At 35.7% G+C, this 19451-nt stretch overlaps 1 protein-coding gene across 5 annotated transcripts in view; it reads right to left on the bottom strand.

The window, feature by feature from the left end:
- The window catches only part of DLG2 (discs large MAGUK scaffold protein 2), a 2057646-nt gene that overhangs the window by 1370029 nt on the left and 668166 nt on the right, over positions 1–19451 (bottom strand). Inside the window, exon 1 of one of the 5 annotated variants that reach the window (XM_053202585.1) lies at positions 2326–4912. The exons of 3 other annotated variants lie outside the window; for them this stretch is intronic. In XM_053202585.1, coding sequence (XP_053058560.1) covers positions 2326–2367 — 42 coding nt within the window. In that variant the 5' untranslated portion in view covers positions 2368–4912. Of the gene's footprint in view, positions 1–2325; positions 4913–19451 lie in introns of those variants that run through there. One more of the 5 variants, XM_053202584.1, reaches the window with a different exon arrangement.

The following is a 19451-nucleotide window of genomic DNA, read 5'->3' on the forward strand; positions in this document are numbered from 1 at the left end:
TATATATATATGGCATATATATATGGCATATATATACAGCACAGGTTTAGTGCCTGTGTTATATAAAAACATATATGAAATATATACATTTGACTCTCAAAAAATTCTTTTTACTGTATAATATATATTATAAATGACCATTTAACAAACTAATCATTGTAGAACAAAGGTTAGTGACATTTACGGCTAGTTCTGTGCAAAGAAAATAAATAAGAGATGTTTCTATTTTTTGAAGCTTAACCACCTTAAACTTTTGGGTCACTGTAACACCAATCATGTTAAATCATGGAAACCTAAGAAGCTGTACACTACGAAAAAGACTTTACCGGAACCAAGCAAACAAGTAATTTTAGGCACAATAGAAAAAAAATCAAATTCTTTAAAATGTAATATGAAATAAAACAAAAATTAAGAAATAAAAATATCAGATAAGACTTTATTGTGCCAACTTGATGAAACGTCAGCCCACAGGTGAGCTGTAAATTCTACTGCAAACTTTGCTATCTCAAAAGGGAAAGATAACCCTAAAAGAAAATTATACAAGAAAGTTCGAGAACTAATTATTGAAAGGACTTAAGCATATTTAAATTTGGAGTTAAACAACTCAAAGCAAGGTTATATGTGTTGTATGTGGCAATATGCATGTTCTGAGCTTTCACTGAAGTTCAGACTAACCAAGATACTAAGAATGTAGTATCCAAAGTCATATGAATTAAGATACTGTTGGTAAATGTCTTTTCACTTCTTTGCTTATGAATTTAAGTGAGAAAAAATTACAGTTCAACCCATAAAGACCAATGATAATAGTCAAGACAAAAAACAAAATCCCAAAACCCATATTAAAGAAACTTTGGACTCAGGTTTTCTTGCACTTCTGAAATATGACAATGGACTATCAAAACAACTGTTATCTCTTAATCTAAAATTATTTATGGAATTTGTCTGAAAAAAAAAACACTTTTCTGTTTCAAAAAATATGAGGAGGGAAAACATTTAAAATTCATTGCTTACAGAACAATGCATGCCATACCCCATAATTAGGAATAGGAGACGGTGATAGAGAAATCCAAGTTGACATTTGGGTACACGCTAGGTTTTTAAATATCTCTTTGCATTTTGTTTGCTATATCCATCATATGCATGGGGAAAAAATGATTGCTGAAGTTAACCCTAAAAGTAGTAAAAAGTAAATTCTGATGAACTCTGAAATGATCCACAGAATGCTGCCAGGCTGTAGTTATAAAAGAATTGGTCATCAAAACATAAACACTACCTGTTTGAAGTTCAAATAGAAAACAAAAAGGCTTACAAAAGAGCGAGCAGCAGGGAGCACTTTAATAAAACTTGTAAACACAGAAAACAAAACTTTAGTGCCCAGACACATTAAAATACTCCCCCAGTAAAATAAAAAGGTGAAACACTTAACATTGATATATTTTTTTAAGATTCTTATTTTAGGTATTAAACCTTAACTGCCTTATTTTTTTTTTTTCTGAAAGGCAATCACTTTTGGACTTCCTTCAATAAGAAATCCAAGTTCAAAAAGCTAACAGAGATGTAATTCACTTAAATTATGCAACTGGAAATTCCACATCTGGCCTGTCTAGCTCAGTGCTGAATGAATAGTGTCAGAAAACCTCTCCAATAATAACGCAGTCCTTCCGGACAAGGGGTAAATCTCCCAAACTTAGGCTCAACTTTGGAGGCTCATTAGCCACAGCAAGTGAATGTCAGCGGGGTGACAACAGTGGGGCAGTGGTGCCCACACAGTGGAAGCAACCAGCCCACCCCGAGCAGAGGATTTGTATGATCAATATCAGCAACTTCCAATGATAATAATTTGTTTATATGAACAGGATGGTCAGATATCCCACAGATCATACCCTAATGCCATTATAACCACTAAATTTAATCCCCAGCTGTTAATTAAGCTGCAGGAGCACAGGCAGCTCATAGCACTTTTTAAAAGAAAGACTTTAAATCCTAATCTAAAGCATGCTGTATAGCTTTTTACCTTCTCTGATTTCTTGGTTCTGGCCTACCTAAACAATTTTCATCTTTTCCTCCCCCAACTCCACCCCCCAAGTGTGAGCCTGAACCTGAATAACAAACAGTTAAACCTGAAGGTCACTTCACAGCAGCGTTCCAACATGCTCCCCCAGCAAGGCTGCTCGGCAACAATAAAACAAAGCCCTTGCAACCACCTGTAATAATCTGCCTGCTCAGCCAGCAATCGGAAAAGTCCTGAAGCTACACAAGGTAGACATTTTCTGCAGCTGGTTTAACATGTATATTGTGCCCAGTTGCCGGCTCGCCTCCTCTTACCTTCACGTTAGTCCGGAGTGCACAGTAACATGCAAAGAACATTGCAGTAAATAAGGAGCATATGGACCGGTATTCAGCTTCTCAGCACAGCGCAAGCCCCACACACACGATCCTGGGCATGTGCTACTAAGGAGCATCCGTTCCCTCTGTCAGTTTGAAAATGCATTGATCTCTGTTTTCTCTGACTACAAAACGACATGTCTTGAAGGCACTGAGTGAGAGCTCAAAATCTCTTCATTGGCTATATATAGCATTGTGCCCAGTAATTTCAATTAGCTGAGAATTCAGCATCTGAAAGTTAAGACTTCAGTTGCTTTTCCTTCTAGCATTTTAAATCACTGGGTTTAAAAAAAAAAACGGGAGGGGGGAATGAGCTCACTCAGGAAGGAGGGGGGGAAAGGTGAAGAATGAAATTTAACCAATGAGTTACTTATATTTCTGGAGAGCCCTGGTATTATCCTATTAGATACTTTACAGCGGGACTGCACCGGGCAGACTCTAAATGAAGAGGAAACCCCTTTTCCTTAGGAGGTTTAATATGGGCTCTGCACTAGATTCCAGGCTATTCTGATGCAGCACCCTGTTTGGCAAATACTACAAATCACTGCAAACACATTTCATTCTGCTTTTTATGTGGAATAGGAACAAGACCAAAGGATCACTGTCTCCTCAAGTCCCCTAAAATGTAAGCTGGCTTCCTCTGGGGTGATCTGTGGTTACATGCCTGAGAAATACCACCTTCTCTTTCTTCCCTGTCCTATAATATCTGTTACATCTTCCAGGGATATCTAAAGTTAGTAGGCTTGCTACCAAAACGCTGCATCTATTTTTTCCAAAACTAAGCTTTATTGGTAAATTACAATCAATATAGAGGATGGGATTAGAATGAAGATAGAAAATTCCAGGGGATAACATAACCATACATTCAGTAATTACTGCTGCTGAATGTAATATGTTCAGCTGGCTCTGGAAGGGAAAGAGCAAGAGAGAAAAATAAAAGCTTCTGCCCCCATGAATCCATACGGGGAAAAAAAAAGAACTTAATTCAAAAACATCGTCAGATCCTACTGTCTGTTGTCATTCCAGTCAGGCACCGGAGGCTGCAAATTAACTCAATTTTTACTGAGCCAAAAGGACAAAGTCCAATTTAAGGTTCTAAACTCTTATTTCCAGCCTTAGAAAGCCCTAATTCTCAGCTAGAATTCTAAAGCTATCTGGTGAAATGCAAGCAGAAATGAACAGTTCTCACTGCAGCAAAAATAGTGGGAGGAAAAAGAGTGGTTATGTCTTTGCCACGACGTTCCCCATCAGCTTACAGCAACAGGGAAGATCAGCATAACTCACTAGAAAAAGCTGCAGTGACTTTTAGGATTTTTCTTTAATATGTTTTGCATAAGCCACCTCCCCTCTGGAGCCTGCAGTGGTGCTGAGGCACCGTCAGAGCCACTGGGCATTTCTCCTGGGCAATGAGGTGAGGCGGCTTCAGGAAGAAGCAAGGTATTTAAGGGAGAGAAATTAAAGGAAGAAGAAAATCAGGATTTTCTATTTCTCTCTTAATGACAAGCATTCAGAAAGTGTCGTCAGTTCTGACTAAATAGCTATTTTGGGCTGTCATTGTTTGTGCCTTTTTTAGGAAGGAAAAAAGGCAATCTTGTCTTAAGCTGGAGATTCTCTAGCATCGTAAGAGAAGGCAGCTACTTAATTTGATTCCCAGTTCCGTCTGTCATATGAGCCCAGGTAATTACAAATTGTAAGCACTTGCAACACAACCAGTGACTTCCAGGACATTAAAACATCAACATGGAGTCCCAACTCTCATCATTCCACAACTTTTATTAATGGCTTCAAGTGCAAAACCAAACATTTCAGTTCATAACACTTTTCTCCCCTGAGGTCATAGCAGGTCACATTTCCTGCAGCTACTTCCCAATAAACAAGCCCAAACATAGCAACTCAATACCATGAAAAACTTAGAATTTTAAAATGCTTTCTCTATTGGGGGGTTAGAAAATTTTTAAAAACCAATTTTTTAACCTGTCAATAAGTACTGTTAAGTTGTTTGTTTGTTTGTTTGTTTGTTTTTTCCAATTAGGGATTGTGGAGGGGAAAAGCCACTTTATAATAGCTTTTTTATTATTATTTTAATGGACCCTAGGGTGTTTGGATGGCCCAGGAGAGACAGAAAGAGCTGGAAAGTGTTACAAATCTGAGAGCCTTTCACAGGGAAGAATGAAACAAAAACAAAGTTACAGGTGAAAAAGCACATGAAGGTTTCCCTGTGAGGCAATCAGGGACAACTTCTGACAAAACTTCAGATACGGTGTTAATGTATGTACATTCTTCTTTTTTTTAATGTTTATTTTTGAGACAGGGAGTGCAAGCAGGGCAGGGGCAGAGAGAGAGGGAGACAGAGGGTTTGAAACCAGCTCTGAGCTGACAGCAGAGAGCCTGATGCAGGGCTTGAGCCCACAAACCTCAAGATCATGACCCGAGCCTAACGCTTAAGGGACTGAGCCACCCAGGTGCCCCAATATATGTACATTCTAAAGAATGGCTCTTTTTACGTTGAAGATCTGCTTAAAACCCCTCTGTGCACCTATTTACCCCATAGCATCCCAGTAAGGACCTGATCCAAACCTGATCCAAACTTAGTGCCGAATTTTCCTAACTATACTAGGACCGCTGACTTATTATTCTCATTTTATAGATGCAGGAAAAGCACTAAGCACAACGACAATGTCCCACTAAAAAAATATTCCCTATTTTTAGGCAAAAGTTCAACAGGACAATGTACCCACTAAAAGAATAAGATTTGCTATGGTAGAAGGAAATGATAGCTGGCTAAATGATAATATAAATCTGATAATATATTTATCTATAATAAATTATAATATATTTTTGATACAGCATGGTTCCAATATTCATGAGCTAGAAGTCCTGGAAAACTATTCCACCTCAGATCCTCTCTTTTACCGTTTATAAAACAGAGATGCCTAAGATGGGGTTAATACTTCACTCTAATGTCATTGAGAAGATTAAAGATAAATCCCATCACCAAAAAAGTCTAGATGGATCAAAAATTTAAGTATAAAAATTGAAATCATAAACATATTAGAAGAAAACAGATTTGGTTTTGGTATATAATATTGGAGTGGAGAAACCTGAAGCCATATAAAAAAAAATAAACAACTAACTATATAAAAATATAAAACTTCTTCTTGGTTAAATTATATACAATGACAAATGGCAAAATGCGAAAATAATGCAACATATTCAATGGAATATTTCCTTAAAATACAAGGAATTTTCATAACTCACTAAGAAAAAGTATGAAACTGAATGAAAAAAGAAGTAAAGAACATAAAGTGGTAGTTCACAAAAAGACCACAAAACATTTAAAATACTCCACCTCCTTCGTATTTAGGGAAAAGCATAAAAATTAGAAAAGATTTTTTAAATTGATATATCAAGTACTAATGATGAAAACTTTGTTAAGGGCATCAAATCTATAAAATATTTTAAAAGGAGCATTCTCTTTGATGTATTGATTCAACTTCAACTCCTGGGAATTTATCCCAGATAGATGTAGATATATAGAGATAGAGATACACACACACACACACATGTATATATATGTATTATAAATATCTATTAGCACAAGACTTATCTGTAAGATTATAGTTTATCGATACCACAGAATACTATGCAATTATGAGAAAAATATGAGGTACATGTACAAATTGTTATATCAAAAGATGTTCAAGTTATAATTTTAAACACAAAAGAAGGTTGCTTAAACATAAAAGAAGAGGTTGTATAGTATGAGCCTATATTTGTATGCATATTTATATATAATTGTGGTAGAGGGGTGTGTGTGTGTGTGTCTGTGGATGTGTGTGTAAAATTTTGACAGTGTTGATCACTGGGGATTGGGATGAGGCTTAGAAAGGGAAATCAGACATTATTCCTTTCATTTTTCCTTTTACATCATCTATATACTACAGGGGCCTCATCTACAATGAACTATTTATCCAACTATCCTCTCTCAGTAAATGAGAGAAATAAAGACACAGTAGAGGACCTGTAAGGGGATTTGCCTGTTGATCATGACACAAGGATGGACATGTACCCATTCCTGAGTATGTTACCTCCTGAGTACTTCCTGTAGTGTGGACATCCTCCTAGAATGCATGCAAGTCTAATGTGTAATATATATTTCTTAAAGCATGGCCTTTAACACAAGACAGCTACTTTATTTGTTTCTTAAATGAAAAAGTGGCTATCAAGTAAACTTGATTCTTGTCAATTTTTACCTTAAGCACTTAATTTAGAATGTGACATCTACATATATTTGTATTTCTTCTCTCTCTCTTTTACAATGAACATTGCTATAGACTGAATGTTTATGCTCTCCCCAAATCTCTATGTTGAAAATTAATCCCCAGTATAATGGTAATTGGAGGTGAGGGCTTTGGGAGATAGTTAGGTCTTCGTGAATGGGATTAGTATCCTTATAAAAGAAGTCCCAGACAATACCCTTTCCCCTTCCACCATGTGAGGACACGATGAAAAGGCAGACATCTATGAACCAGGAAGTGGACTCTCACCAGACACCAAATCTGCTGGTACCCTGATCTTGAACTTTCAGCCTCCAGAACTGTGAGAAATAAATTTCTATTGTTTATAGGCCACTCAATCTATAGTATTTTATTAGAGCAGCCCAAATGGACTAAGACAAGCATATAATACTTTTTAGACTATAACTTAGTTTTTGTAGTTTTTTTAATATTAAAGCAATTTGCAATTATAATTTGGTAATAAGAACAGCAACAGCATCTTTTAATATGGACAAATAATTCATATATCTGGACAAAATTTCCCTTAAGTACAAAATAAGGAAGTCATACTATCTAGTTCTTTCTTATAGGCAGAGAAACTTTGGTAGGTTTACTTGCTTTTTGTTTTATTTAATTAGGACAGATAAGATATGTTTAAATATTAAGGATCAACTAGATTATATTCCAGACCAATTAAGTCAGAATCTCCGGAGATGGAACCCAGGCATTACCATTTTATAAAATTTCTCAAGTGATTCTAATGTGCAGTTAGGACTGAGGATTATTTAAAGCAGAGTCAGCTGCTGGTTCCATAAAGGACCAGAGAGTGAATATTTTACCCTTGCAAGCCATATGATCACTGTCACAACACTAATTCTATTACAACTACTCAACTTTGATGTTATAGTGAGAAAGCAGCCATAGGCATTACATAATGTGTTCCAATAAAACTTTATTAATAAACATTAAAATTTGAATTTCATATAATGTTCACATGTCAGGAAATATTATTCTTGATCTTTTTCAAACATTTAAAATGTGAAAACATTTTTTAGGTTGTAGTTTGCCAATCCCTACTCTGGAGTCTTGAGCAGTGGTTCTCAAAGCATGGTCCTTCAAGTAGCAGCATCAGCAAAAACTGGGAATTTCTTAGAAAGCAACCAGACAGAAACTCTAGATTTGTAACTCACAAATCTCTGTAAACAACCCCCCCGTGTGGTTTTTCAAGTGAACTATTGTTTGAAAACCATTGCTCTAATGGAAGAGAGGAAAACTGATAGTTAAGTCTCCCACAAAAGCAGGAAGAGATGAATTCCAGAGTATAGATAAAACAATTAGCCCTAGAGTAGAAGTAACATAGAAAACACAGAGAAAATGACTGTAAGTGCAAATGAGATCATTCTAGAGTGGAGGTTCAAGACTGAGATAGAGGCCAGTTGAGCAAGGGACCACATGACTAACTAACACCTTAGAACTAACTAGATCCTTTTCCTCTTAGTAACACTAAAAGCTCTTAGACCTTGAAGTAAAAAACCAAACCAAACCGAAATAAAACAAACAAACAAACAATGACTTGGCTTTAAATTCCTTTTCTACCGCTTATTAGTTGAGTGACCTTTGACAAATTACATAACCTGTCACTGATTCACAGAATTCCTCTGTAAAATAAATAAACCTACTTTGCAGGGATGTTGTAATGACTAAAATAAATAAGTGTGCAAACTGCTTGACTAGTACCTGGTACATAGTAAATTTCAGTGGTAGTTTTTAGTGTGAAGAAGGTTGAAATGACAGAAGAAAGAAGAAATATAAAAAGATGTTATCATTACTCTCTATCAAGTTCTGAATACATAGAAGATTCCCCACAGGGGTTCCCAAACCCTCTTGGCCTTCCCTAGGATTTCCAATCAGCCCTGAAAGGGATTCTCTGAAAGTTTGTTTATCTCATTATAACCTCTGAACCAATTTCATATAATTGGAATTCCTTGTATCTGTCTTGTAGTTTTAAAATAATTACTAATTTAAAAATTACAAAGCATTTCAGAGCTTCTCAAGAAATTCCACCAAAGTATCCCTAAAAGTAGAAGGGAATTCATTTATTATCAGTGAAGGGTAGGAACAAAATGGAATCTCTTTAATGTCTCATTTGTTATCTTTAGAATTCACAAAAATCTTCAATTCAAGTTGACAATATCTCTGTATTTGTTATAAAGTGATGTTTTATATTACTTACTGATGACTAGATTTAATAAGCCAAGAAGACTGTGCACTGTTTATCCCATGGCTTCAAGTACCCTCTGGCATACATACTACTTATGCATGCTTAGGGGTGCTTTTGCCTCAGTTCACAAAGTAGAAATACATTCAATTCTTTTTTTTTTCAATTATTTATTGTTTTTATGTATTTTCATTTTATTGAGAGAGAGAGAGGGAGTGCGAAAGCAGGGAAGGGGCAGAGAGAATCCCAAGCAGTCTCCATGCTGCTAGCTTAGAGCCCAATATGGGGCTCAAACTCAAGCATGGTGAGATTATGACCTGAGCTGAAAGCAAGAGTCAGATGATTAACTAACTGAGCCACCCAGGTGCCTCAATTCCATTTAATTCTTGATCTTCACTTCACCATTGAAGATTTGTCATCATCCCTTTGTATCCAGTGAGAACACAGGAGGTTTCCCCTATATTTTCTTCTAGGAGTTTTACAACTTCAGGTTTAATATTATGTAATGTATTTAGAGTTGATTTTTATGTATGCTGAGATAAGGGTTCAATTTTATTCTTTTTTTCATGTGAATATTCAATTTTCCCAATGCCATTTATTGAATAGACTATCCTTTCTTCATTGTGTTCTTAGTGCCTTTGTCAAAGATGAGTTGGCCATATATGCAAGAAATTATTTCTGGTCCCCTCCTTTGTGTTCCATTGGTATATTTCTGGTTACGTACCAGTACTATACTGTTTTAACTATTAGAGCTTTTATATAATTTGAAATCAAGAAATGTGATGCCTCTAGCTTTGTTCTTGTTGCTCAAAATTGCTTTGGCTATTCAAGGCCTTTTTTGGTGCCAAATGAGTATTACGATTTTTTTGCGTGTGTGTAAAAAATGCCATTGGAGGGGCGCCTGGGTGGCTCAGTCGGTTAGGCATCCGACTTCAACTCAGGTCACGATCTCGCGGTCCGTGAGTTCGAGCCCTGCGTCGGGCTCTGGGCTGATGGCTCAGAGCCTGGAGCCTGCTTCGGATTCTGTGTCTCCCTCTCTCTCTGCCCCTCCCCTGTTCATGCTCTGTCTCTCTCTGTCTCAAAAATAAACGTTAAAAAAATTTTTTTTTAAATTCCATTGGAATTTTGATTCAGATTGCATCAAATCAGTGTTATATGAACATTTTAGCAATAGAAATTCTTCCAATCCATAAACATGGAATATCTTTCTACTTATTTTATTCATGTCTTGTACCTGATCATGGAGAAAAAGCTTACAGTTTTCCATTATTGAGTATGATGTTAACTGTGGGCTTGTCATATCTGGTCTTTGAGTCACATTCCTTCCATACCTAATTAGTTGGGAGTTTTTGCAATGAAAGGATGTTGAATTTTGTCAATGATATATATATATATATATATATATATATATATATATATATATATATATATATATTTGAAGTAAAATTAACATACAGCGTTATATTTGTTTCAGGTGTATGATATAATAATTCAACAATTCTAGACATTACTCAGTGCTCATTACAATAAGTGTGCTCATGATCTCTTTATCTATTTCACTCGTCATTCCTCCCCCCAATATTAATTCTTCCAATCAATGAACATGGGCTATCTTTCCACTGATTTGTGTTATCTTTCATTCTATAAGTGCGGGATACCACATTTATAGACTTGTGCATGGTAAACTATCTTTGCATCCCAAAGATAAGTCCCACTTGATCATGGTGTATGATTTTTTAAGGTGCTGTTGAATTCAGTTTGCTGGGATTTTGTGGGACTTTTTGCACCTATATTCATCAGGGATATTGACCTATAATTTTCTTTTCTTGTAGTGTCTTTGTCTGACTTAAGTATCAGGGTAATACTGACATAAAATGAGTTTAGAAGTGTTCTTTTCTCTTCAGTTTTCTAAAAGAGTTGAGAAGCATTGGTATAATTCTACTTTCAACCTTTGGTAGAGAAGCACCTGGGTGGCTCAGTCAGTTAAGTGTCTGACTGTAGCTCAAGTTATGATCTCATAGCCTGTGCATTCTAGCCCCACATCAGGCTCTGTACTGACAGCTCAGAGCCTGGAGCCTGCTTCAGATTCTCTGTCTCCCTCTCTCCCTTCCCCTCCCCTGCTCATTCTCTCTCTCCCTCTCTCTCTCTCTCTCAGAAATAAATAAATGTTAAAAAATTTAAAAAAAATAAAATAAAATAAAAAACCTTTGGTGGAATTCCCAGTGATGTCATCTGTTTCTCAGCTTTTCTTTGTTGGGCTATTTCTGATTACTGATTCAATTTCCTTAACTTGTTATTAGTCTGTTCGAATTTTCTATTTCTGCATGATTTAGTTTTAGTAGGTTGTATGTTTCTAGAAACTTATCCATTTTTCTAGGTTATTGAGTTTTTTATGCTTAGAATAGCCTCTTATGATCTTTTGTATTTCTGTGGTATCATTGTAAAGTCTTTTGTTTCATTTCTGACTTTGAGTCTACTTTTTTTTTCCTTATTTACGCTATCTAAAGATTTCCATTTTGTATATCTTTTCAAAAAACTCTTTAATTTTTTATGTTTTTTTCTTCTTTTTCTAGTTTCTAGCTTGTTTTATTTTTGTTCTCATCTTTGTGATTTCCTTCCTTCTGGTAACTTTGGCCTTAATTTGTTCTTCTTTTTCTAGTTCCTTATGGTGCAAATTTAGGTTATTTATTTGAGATCCTTCTTTTCTTCTTACTGTAGGCATTTTATGCTGTAAACATCCCTCCTGGAATTTCATTTGCTGTATCCCATAATTTTTGGTATGTTTGTTTCCATGTTTCTATCATTACTTATTTCACTATATGTATATATTTTTTTCCATTTTGATTTATTCTTCAATCTTTTGATTGTTTAGGAGTATGTTTAATTTACACATATTTCTGAATTTTTCCAGTTTCTTTCCTGTTATTGATTTCTAGTTTCATACCACTATGGTTGAAAAACATTTTTAATACAATTTCAGTCTTCTTAAATTTGTTAAGGTTTGTTTTGTAGCCTAATATATGATCTGTCCTGGAGAATATTCTTCATGTGCTAGAGAAGAATGTACATTCTGCTGCTGTTCAATAAAATGTTCTGTATATATCTTTTAGGTATATTTTGTCTAGAGTATAGTTCAAGACCAATGTTTCCTTATTGATTTTATGTCTAGATGATCAAATCATTGTTGAAAGAGGGGTAATGAAGTCCACTATTATTATTGCATTGCCATTTATCTTCCCTTTCAGCTCTGTTAATATTTAGTTTATATATTTAGGTCATCCAATGTTAGGTGCATACATATTTATAATTGTTATATACTCTTGATGAATTGACCCCTATATTATTATATAATAATGTTCTGTGTCTCTTGTTATAGTTTTTTTCTCCTTTTTTAATTTAAATTTTAGTTAGTTAACATACAGTGCAATATTGGTTTCAGGAGGAGAATTCAGTGATTTATCACTTATATAAACACCCAGTGCTTGTCACAAATGACCTCCTTAGTATCCATCTCCCATCTAGCCTATGTCCCACCCACCTCCCCCTGTTAACCCATAGTTTATTCTCTATCATTAAGAGTCTCATGGTTTGTTTCCCTCCCTTCTCTTTCCCCTTCCTTCCCATATGTTCATCTGTTTCATTTCTTAAATTCCACATATGAGTGAAATTATATGGTATTTGTCTTTCTCTGATTGACTTATTTCACTTAGCATAATACATTTTAGCTCCATCCATGTCATTGCAAATGGCAAGATTTCACTCTTTGTGGTGGCTGAGTAATATTTCATTGTATGTATATACATAATATATACAATGTATATATATATAATGAATATGTATATTACACCACATCTTCTTATTACAGTTTCTGACCTAAAGTCTATTTTGTCTGATCTAAACATAGCTACCCCTGCTTTCTTTGGATTTCCATTTGCATGGAATATCTTTATCCATCCCTTTACTTTCAGCCTATTTGTATAAAAGTGATGTGAGTCTCTTGTAGGCAGTATGTAGTTGAGTCTTTTCTTTCTTTCTTTCTTTCTTTCTTTTTTTTTCTTTTTGGTTCATTCAGCCACTCTATATCTTTTGATTTGAGAATTTAATCCATTTACCTTTAAAGTAATTGTTGATAGATAAGGACTTACTGTTGCCATTTTGTTAGTTGTTTTCTGACTGTTTTACACTTCTTTCTTTTCTTATTGTTTTCCTTTATGATTTGATAATTTTTCTCAAGTAGTATGCTTTTGATTCTTTTTCCTTTATCTTGTGTGTATCTACTATAGAATTTTGTCTTTAGGTTACCATGAGGCTTAATAAAACATCCTATAGTTAGAAAAGACTATTTTAAGCTGATTATAATTTAAATTTGATTACATACAAAAAATCTACCTGCTTATTTCAAACCCCCACACACATTACATTTTTTGACATTGCAATTTACATATTTTATATTATGCATCCATTAACAAATTATTGTAGTTATAGTTATTTTTAACACTTTATTTCTTAACTTTTATGCTGGAGTTAAAAATGATTTGCACATCCCTGTTACAGTATAGAGTCTTCTGAATTTGACTATATACTACCTTTACCAGTGATTTTTAAATTTTTTATATGTTTTTCTGGTACCAATTAGTGTCTTTTCTTTCCAACTTAAAGAAATTCCTTTAGCAATTCTTGAAAGGCAACTCTAGTAGTGATGAACCCCCTCAGGTTCTGTTTGTTTGGGAAAGCCTTTCTTTTTCCTTCACTTCTAAAGGACAGCTTTGCTGGGTAAAGTATTCTTAGTTGGCAATATTTTTTCTTTCACCACACTGATTTCATCATCTCACTCTCCTCTAGTCATCGAGGTTTCTGCTGAGAAATCTCCTGATACCTTTATGGAGATTCCCCTGTATTAGCCAAATCTCTTCTCTTGCTGCTTTCAAACTTCTCTCTTGATCTTTGATTATAATGTATTTTGGTGAAGACCACTTTGGGTTGAACTTTTTGGGGACATTAGAGCTTCATATACCTAGGTATCCAAATCATGCTTTAGATTTGGGAAGTTTTCAGACATTGTTTCTTGAATTAAGCTTTCTTCTTTTTCCCTTCTCTCTCTTCCACTATTCCTATAATGTGTATATGGGTCCTCTTTATGGTATCCTATAAATCCTGTAGGCTTTATTCACATTTTTCTATTCTTAATTTTCCTTTTTATTTTTCTAACTGCATAATTTCAAATGACATGTCTTCAAGTTTACAGATTCTTTTTTCTGCTTGATCATGTTTGTGGTTGATGTTTTCTATTGTAATATGCATTTCATTCATCGTATTCTTCAGCTCCAGAATATGTTAGCTCCTTTTTTAATAATTTATCTTTGTTGAGCTTATTTTGTTCATGTATTGGTTTCCTAATTTTTTTTGGTCAACTATATTTTCTCTCTTGTAGCTCACTGAGTGTCCTTAAAACAATTATCTTGAATTATTTTTACAGTAATTAAAAGATTTATACTTCTTTGGAGTCAGTGACTGGAAAATTATTTTGTTCCTTTGCTGGTGTCATCTTCCCTTCCCTTCCCTTCCCTTTCTTTTCTTTCCCTTCCCTTATCTTCCCTTTCCTTCTTTCATGTTTCTTGTGGCCTTGTGTTGATGTCCAAGCATTTATTGAAAAAGTAACCTCTTCCTAATTTTTCAGACTGGTTTTGGTGCATAAAGAACTTCACCTACAGATGAGTGTGAGGGCACCAGTTGAATGGGGTTTGGCAGTTCTGAGTCTGGAGAGGGTTCATCAATGCAGTCTCTGCCAGATGAGGACAACATCATTAAACACTGTAGAAGTCCTCAGTATCCAAAGCTGTGGGTGTCTGAAGTGGTGGTGAGTGCTGTTGGGATCTTTAATGGTGATGGCTGCCAGGGTCCTCCTGATTTCTTTTTCTTCCTTAGGGGATGTCATAGCCAAGGGTATAACTCTTGGTTTTAGGTCTAGCTTATGGGTGCATCTGAACTGGCACTGGTGTCAGATGTGTGAACACCTGTGGAGGGGCTGTGGAGTCAGGTTCTGGAGAGTGACCATGTGTGCAGCAATGATATCTCTATGGTCTGGTGTGCAGTACAGGCACTTATGGATCAACTGTGGATATAGGGTCCAGAGTACAGGCACACATAGAGCAATAGCAGCACTGGGATCTGGGGTGAAGGCAAACCTGAGGTGGTAATGTCTGGTGTCTGAGATGCAGGCATGTGGTGTGGTCATGGAGTGAGGATCTGAAGCATGGATGTGCATGAAGAAGCTTCAGCTCTGAGTTCCAGAGCATGTGCAGAATAAGAAGGAATGGCAGACCTGGTCCTTGGCTGGTACAACAGCAGCTCTTTCTTCTTGTGTAGCTATTCTCAATTATTCCACTGTGCTTTGCTGCATGCTCTTATTTTTTTTTAACGTTTTATTTTATTTTTCAGACAGAGAGAGACAGAGAATGAACAGGGGAGGGTCAGAGAGAGAGGGAGACACATAATCTGAAGCAGGCTCCAGGCTCCAGGCTCCGATCTCCAAGCTGTCAGCCCAGAGCCGGATGCAGGGCTCGAACTCACGGACCACGAGATCATGACCTGAGCTGAAGCCACCCAGGTGCCCCTGCATGCTCTTATTTAGACTTGTGAGCTCTTGGAGGGCTATATTCATTCATGAATAGTTATCTAATTATTTTTGTGTAGGGACAAAAGCTGGTATCTCCTACTCTGCCACCTTGTTGATGTCACCCTCACACACATACTTCTGCTTTTTAAACAGCCTCCTCCCTATTCTCTGGAAAGGTGCTTTTGAAACTTCTCCACTTCCTTTAAACCTCAGATGTTTCTCCATCTCTACTCCTCTTAGCAGATGACTTTGCCTTCAACTGTACAGAGAAAATGAAAACCATTATATAAGAAAGTCTCAACTTTTGCATCAAAACAAAACAAAAATAAAAACTGATGACAGCCCTCACCCTCCTTTTTTCCTCCTGCCACAAAGGGAGTGTCAACTTATCTACCTAAGGTCATTGCTTCCATATGCGTTCTGTATCCTAATCTTCTTACTCTTTCAGGAGCACCAGCAAACGTTCCTTTCTGCTCAGTTCTTCACCCTTCTCTCTTCCCTCTCTTCCCTATGTTCAAGCCTCTCTCATCTTCAAAATAAATAAATAAGGGAAAATTTTCTGCTAATAATAATTACCTATCAAACTACTGCCTGGTCTCCTTCCTTCTTCACACACAACCTTCTTTCTAACACACAACCTCTTTAGGATACCTGCCACTTCACCTTTGGTCCATTTTCTGATTTTCCACACCAACTCTGACTCATTAATATGTCTTATGTCTCACCACTACATGAAAATGGGTATCATAACCAATATCATTATTTAACCATCATTTCGATATCCTCACCCTACCAGACTTCTTAGCAGATTCCAAACATCTGAGCTCTCCCCATCTCGAAATACTCTGACTCCTTGGCTTCTGTCCTCAGTTTGTCTTTTCACTTCAACTTTTCATTCCCTTTATGGCTCTTCCTTTAGTCTCAGATTTTTATGTGCCTGATTTCCTCAAGCCTCAAACCTACATCCCCAAGTTTTTCCATTCCACACCTTTTCTAGGTTTTCTTTGTTCATTCCCATGACATTTATTACCACCCCCATGAAATGACTTCCCAATCTTTCTCTACTGTACATAACTTCTCTGAGCCCCAGGTCCATTTATCAAACTGCTTGTTGAGTAATTGAGTGTTTTACTAGCACTTTACATTCATCACAGTCACAAATAAACTTTGAATCTGCTTGAAACTTCATCCTCTTCTATTTTTTCTTATTTTGTTGAATAACACTTCCTTTAATCCAGTTTCATAAGTCAGAAATTTAGCAGTCATCTTTGACAATCTCTTTTCTATATTTCCAATAGCCAGTCAATTATCAAGTCCTACTAATTCTCTTAAATATTTCTATAATTTGTTTTGTTTTCTCTATCTCCATAGTACTGTCTATAGTCTTCACATAGGTTACTTCAGAAGCATCCTAAATATTTCCCTCACATACAGTTTTGACTCCTTCTAATCTGCTTTTGACCTAGAATTCTGAAACTGATATTTTCTAAACATATATCTGAATCATACTACTCTCTGTCATTTGCAAGATTTGCTAGCTTCCCAGTGCTTTTTAAATACAGTCCAAAATAATTGACAGAATTTTCAAGTATAGTGTGAACCTTGCTTGATGTGGAACTTCACACTCCATATTGCAGTCATGTTGAGGTTGTTTCAATTTCTAGAATATACCATGCCCCTCCCCCCTGCCTTGTAACTGCTATTCCTTATGTCTAGAGCAGTGGTTCTCAACCAGGGGAGATTTTGCACCTCCCCCATGAATTTGGTTATTATAACTGGGGTATGGGGTGTTATTGGTATGTAATGGGTAGAGGTCAGAAATGCTGCTGAATCTCCCATAGTGCATACAACAGCTCCCTGTGACAAAGAATTATATAGCCAAATATCAGTAACACTGCAATTGAGAAGCCCTAGTCTGGAAGGTTTCCCTTCTACTTGTACCCATGTGACCTCCATGTCTAGATGAAATATATTTACCTCTCCTGTCTCAGCTTAGACCACCTATATCCAGAGCAACTCTTCCCTGACTTTGGCCTATAGGTCAGGTCCACCTGCTATACATACTTACCATATCTTTTCTTTATTTTTGTAGCCTTATGGTAATTTAGAACTAGTTAGTTATTCAGTTTATGTTTGCTTTCTTTGCCATGTTTTAAGCTCTAGGAAGTTAGGAACTGTATTTAACATGATATCCTTATCACCTAGCTAGCCATTCAAAATATTTATTAAGTGAGCAAATGAATGGATGAATGAATAAAGCGAATGTGTAGAGAAAAGGAATGCTAGGCTTACAACACCATGGAATATCCTAGCTTTGCCATTAATTAGATGTATCCATGAACAAGTCCCTTAACTTTTCATTTGACCTCATTTTCAAATATGTAAAATAGGAATAGCAATTTCTACTATGAAGATTTTTATGAAGATTAAATATTTTGATGAATTCTAAAGTATTTTGCAGCACTACTAGACATTATAGGTTAGAGTGGAAATTGACACAAGTATATGGGAGTGAATAAAATGAAACAAAAGCCTTAAAAAGCATAGTTTTTACTTGAGGATTTCACTTACAGTAATTTATGATAAATTATTAAGCAAAGATTTAGCTCTGTGGATTTTCATCATTAGTTAAATAAATCAATGGAAATTATAAAATTTAAAATTCTAGTGGAGTATGTCCAATACTCCATATGTATATGTTCAATATAATAAATTATAAGGAAAAATCATTTTACATATTTTCAATATATGTATTTTTAAGTTATTTTTTTACTTATTTTGAGAGAGAGACAGAGAACACATGAGAGGGGCAGAGAGAGAGAGACAGACAGAGAGAATCCTAAGAAGGCTCAACATTGTCAGCGCAGAGCCTGGTGTGGAGCTCGAACTCACAAACTGTGAGATCATGACCTGAGCCAAAATCAAGAGTTGGTTGCTTAATTTACTGAGCCACCCAGGCGCCCCTCTACATACATATTTTATACACATGTACACACGTGTGTACATGGACACGGAAAAATATCTAAGTAACAAAATACTGATACTAAATTATGGAATTAAGGTAATTTAAATTTTCTTGCTTTTGAGTTTCTGAATTTTCTGATTTTCTTACAGTGAGCAAGAATTTTAAGATTTAAAAAAATGAGTGAGGAAGAGCACTTCTTAGCTGTAAAGACTGTAAGAAGCTGCTGTGTTATAAAGAATAAAATAAAATCCTTGATTTATAGGGGCTTTCAAATTAATTACAAAATGAAATACCTATCTGGATAACTTAGATAATGAAAAAAAATAAGAGCAAGATAGATCATGATAATGCATTTAAAGAGCACTTACTACAACCCAGGCTTTCTGTGCAGTAATTTATGAATTCTGCAAAACAACTCTATTGAGTATGTTTCATCATACTCATTTAGTGGTTGAAGAAATGGAGGCTCCTAGGAGTTAAACAAATTGCAAGGTCATACAGGGAAAAGAAAAAAAGAAATAAAAGTCAAACTAATGTTTTGCTACCTTCAAAACTGTATTTTCCATCAGGCACTTACAAGAGATGCATTGAATCAAGTGGGAAACCACAGAAGGTGTGGTTGGTTACTAGGCAGTGAGAGTACCTAGAGGAATTAACACTTAAGTTAGCTCTGGAGGATGAATAGGATTTCAATAACCAGTGATGGAGGAGAAGGCATGAGGAGAGCCATTTCCTGCCAAAGGAACACCATGAACAAAAGTGAGAGGTAAATAGACAGTTCGTAGAATTTGTTTGGGGATTGGCAGGCAGATTTGATTTGGTTAGAATACGTTAAGAAACAAGAAGTTTGTTTTGTCAATGAAGGAACTTGAAATTTATTAAGTCGAACTCAGAGCAGCAGAAACAAAAGTGGGGTTAGAATACTAAAAAAAATTAATAACATCATGACATATTAGAAACATAAGATTAATTTTGTAAGTAAGTGAATGA

Source organism: Acinonyx jubatus, chromosome D1, assembly GCF_027475565.1.
Source record: "Acinonyx jubatus isolate Ajub_Pintada_27869175 chromosome D1, VMU_Ajub_asm_v1.0, whole genome shotgun sequence".
In the NCBI taxonomy this organism is placed as follows: Eukaryota; Metazoa; Chordata; class Mammalia; order Carnivora; family Felidae; genus Acinonyx; species Acinonyx jubatus.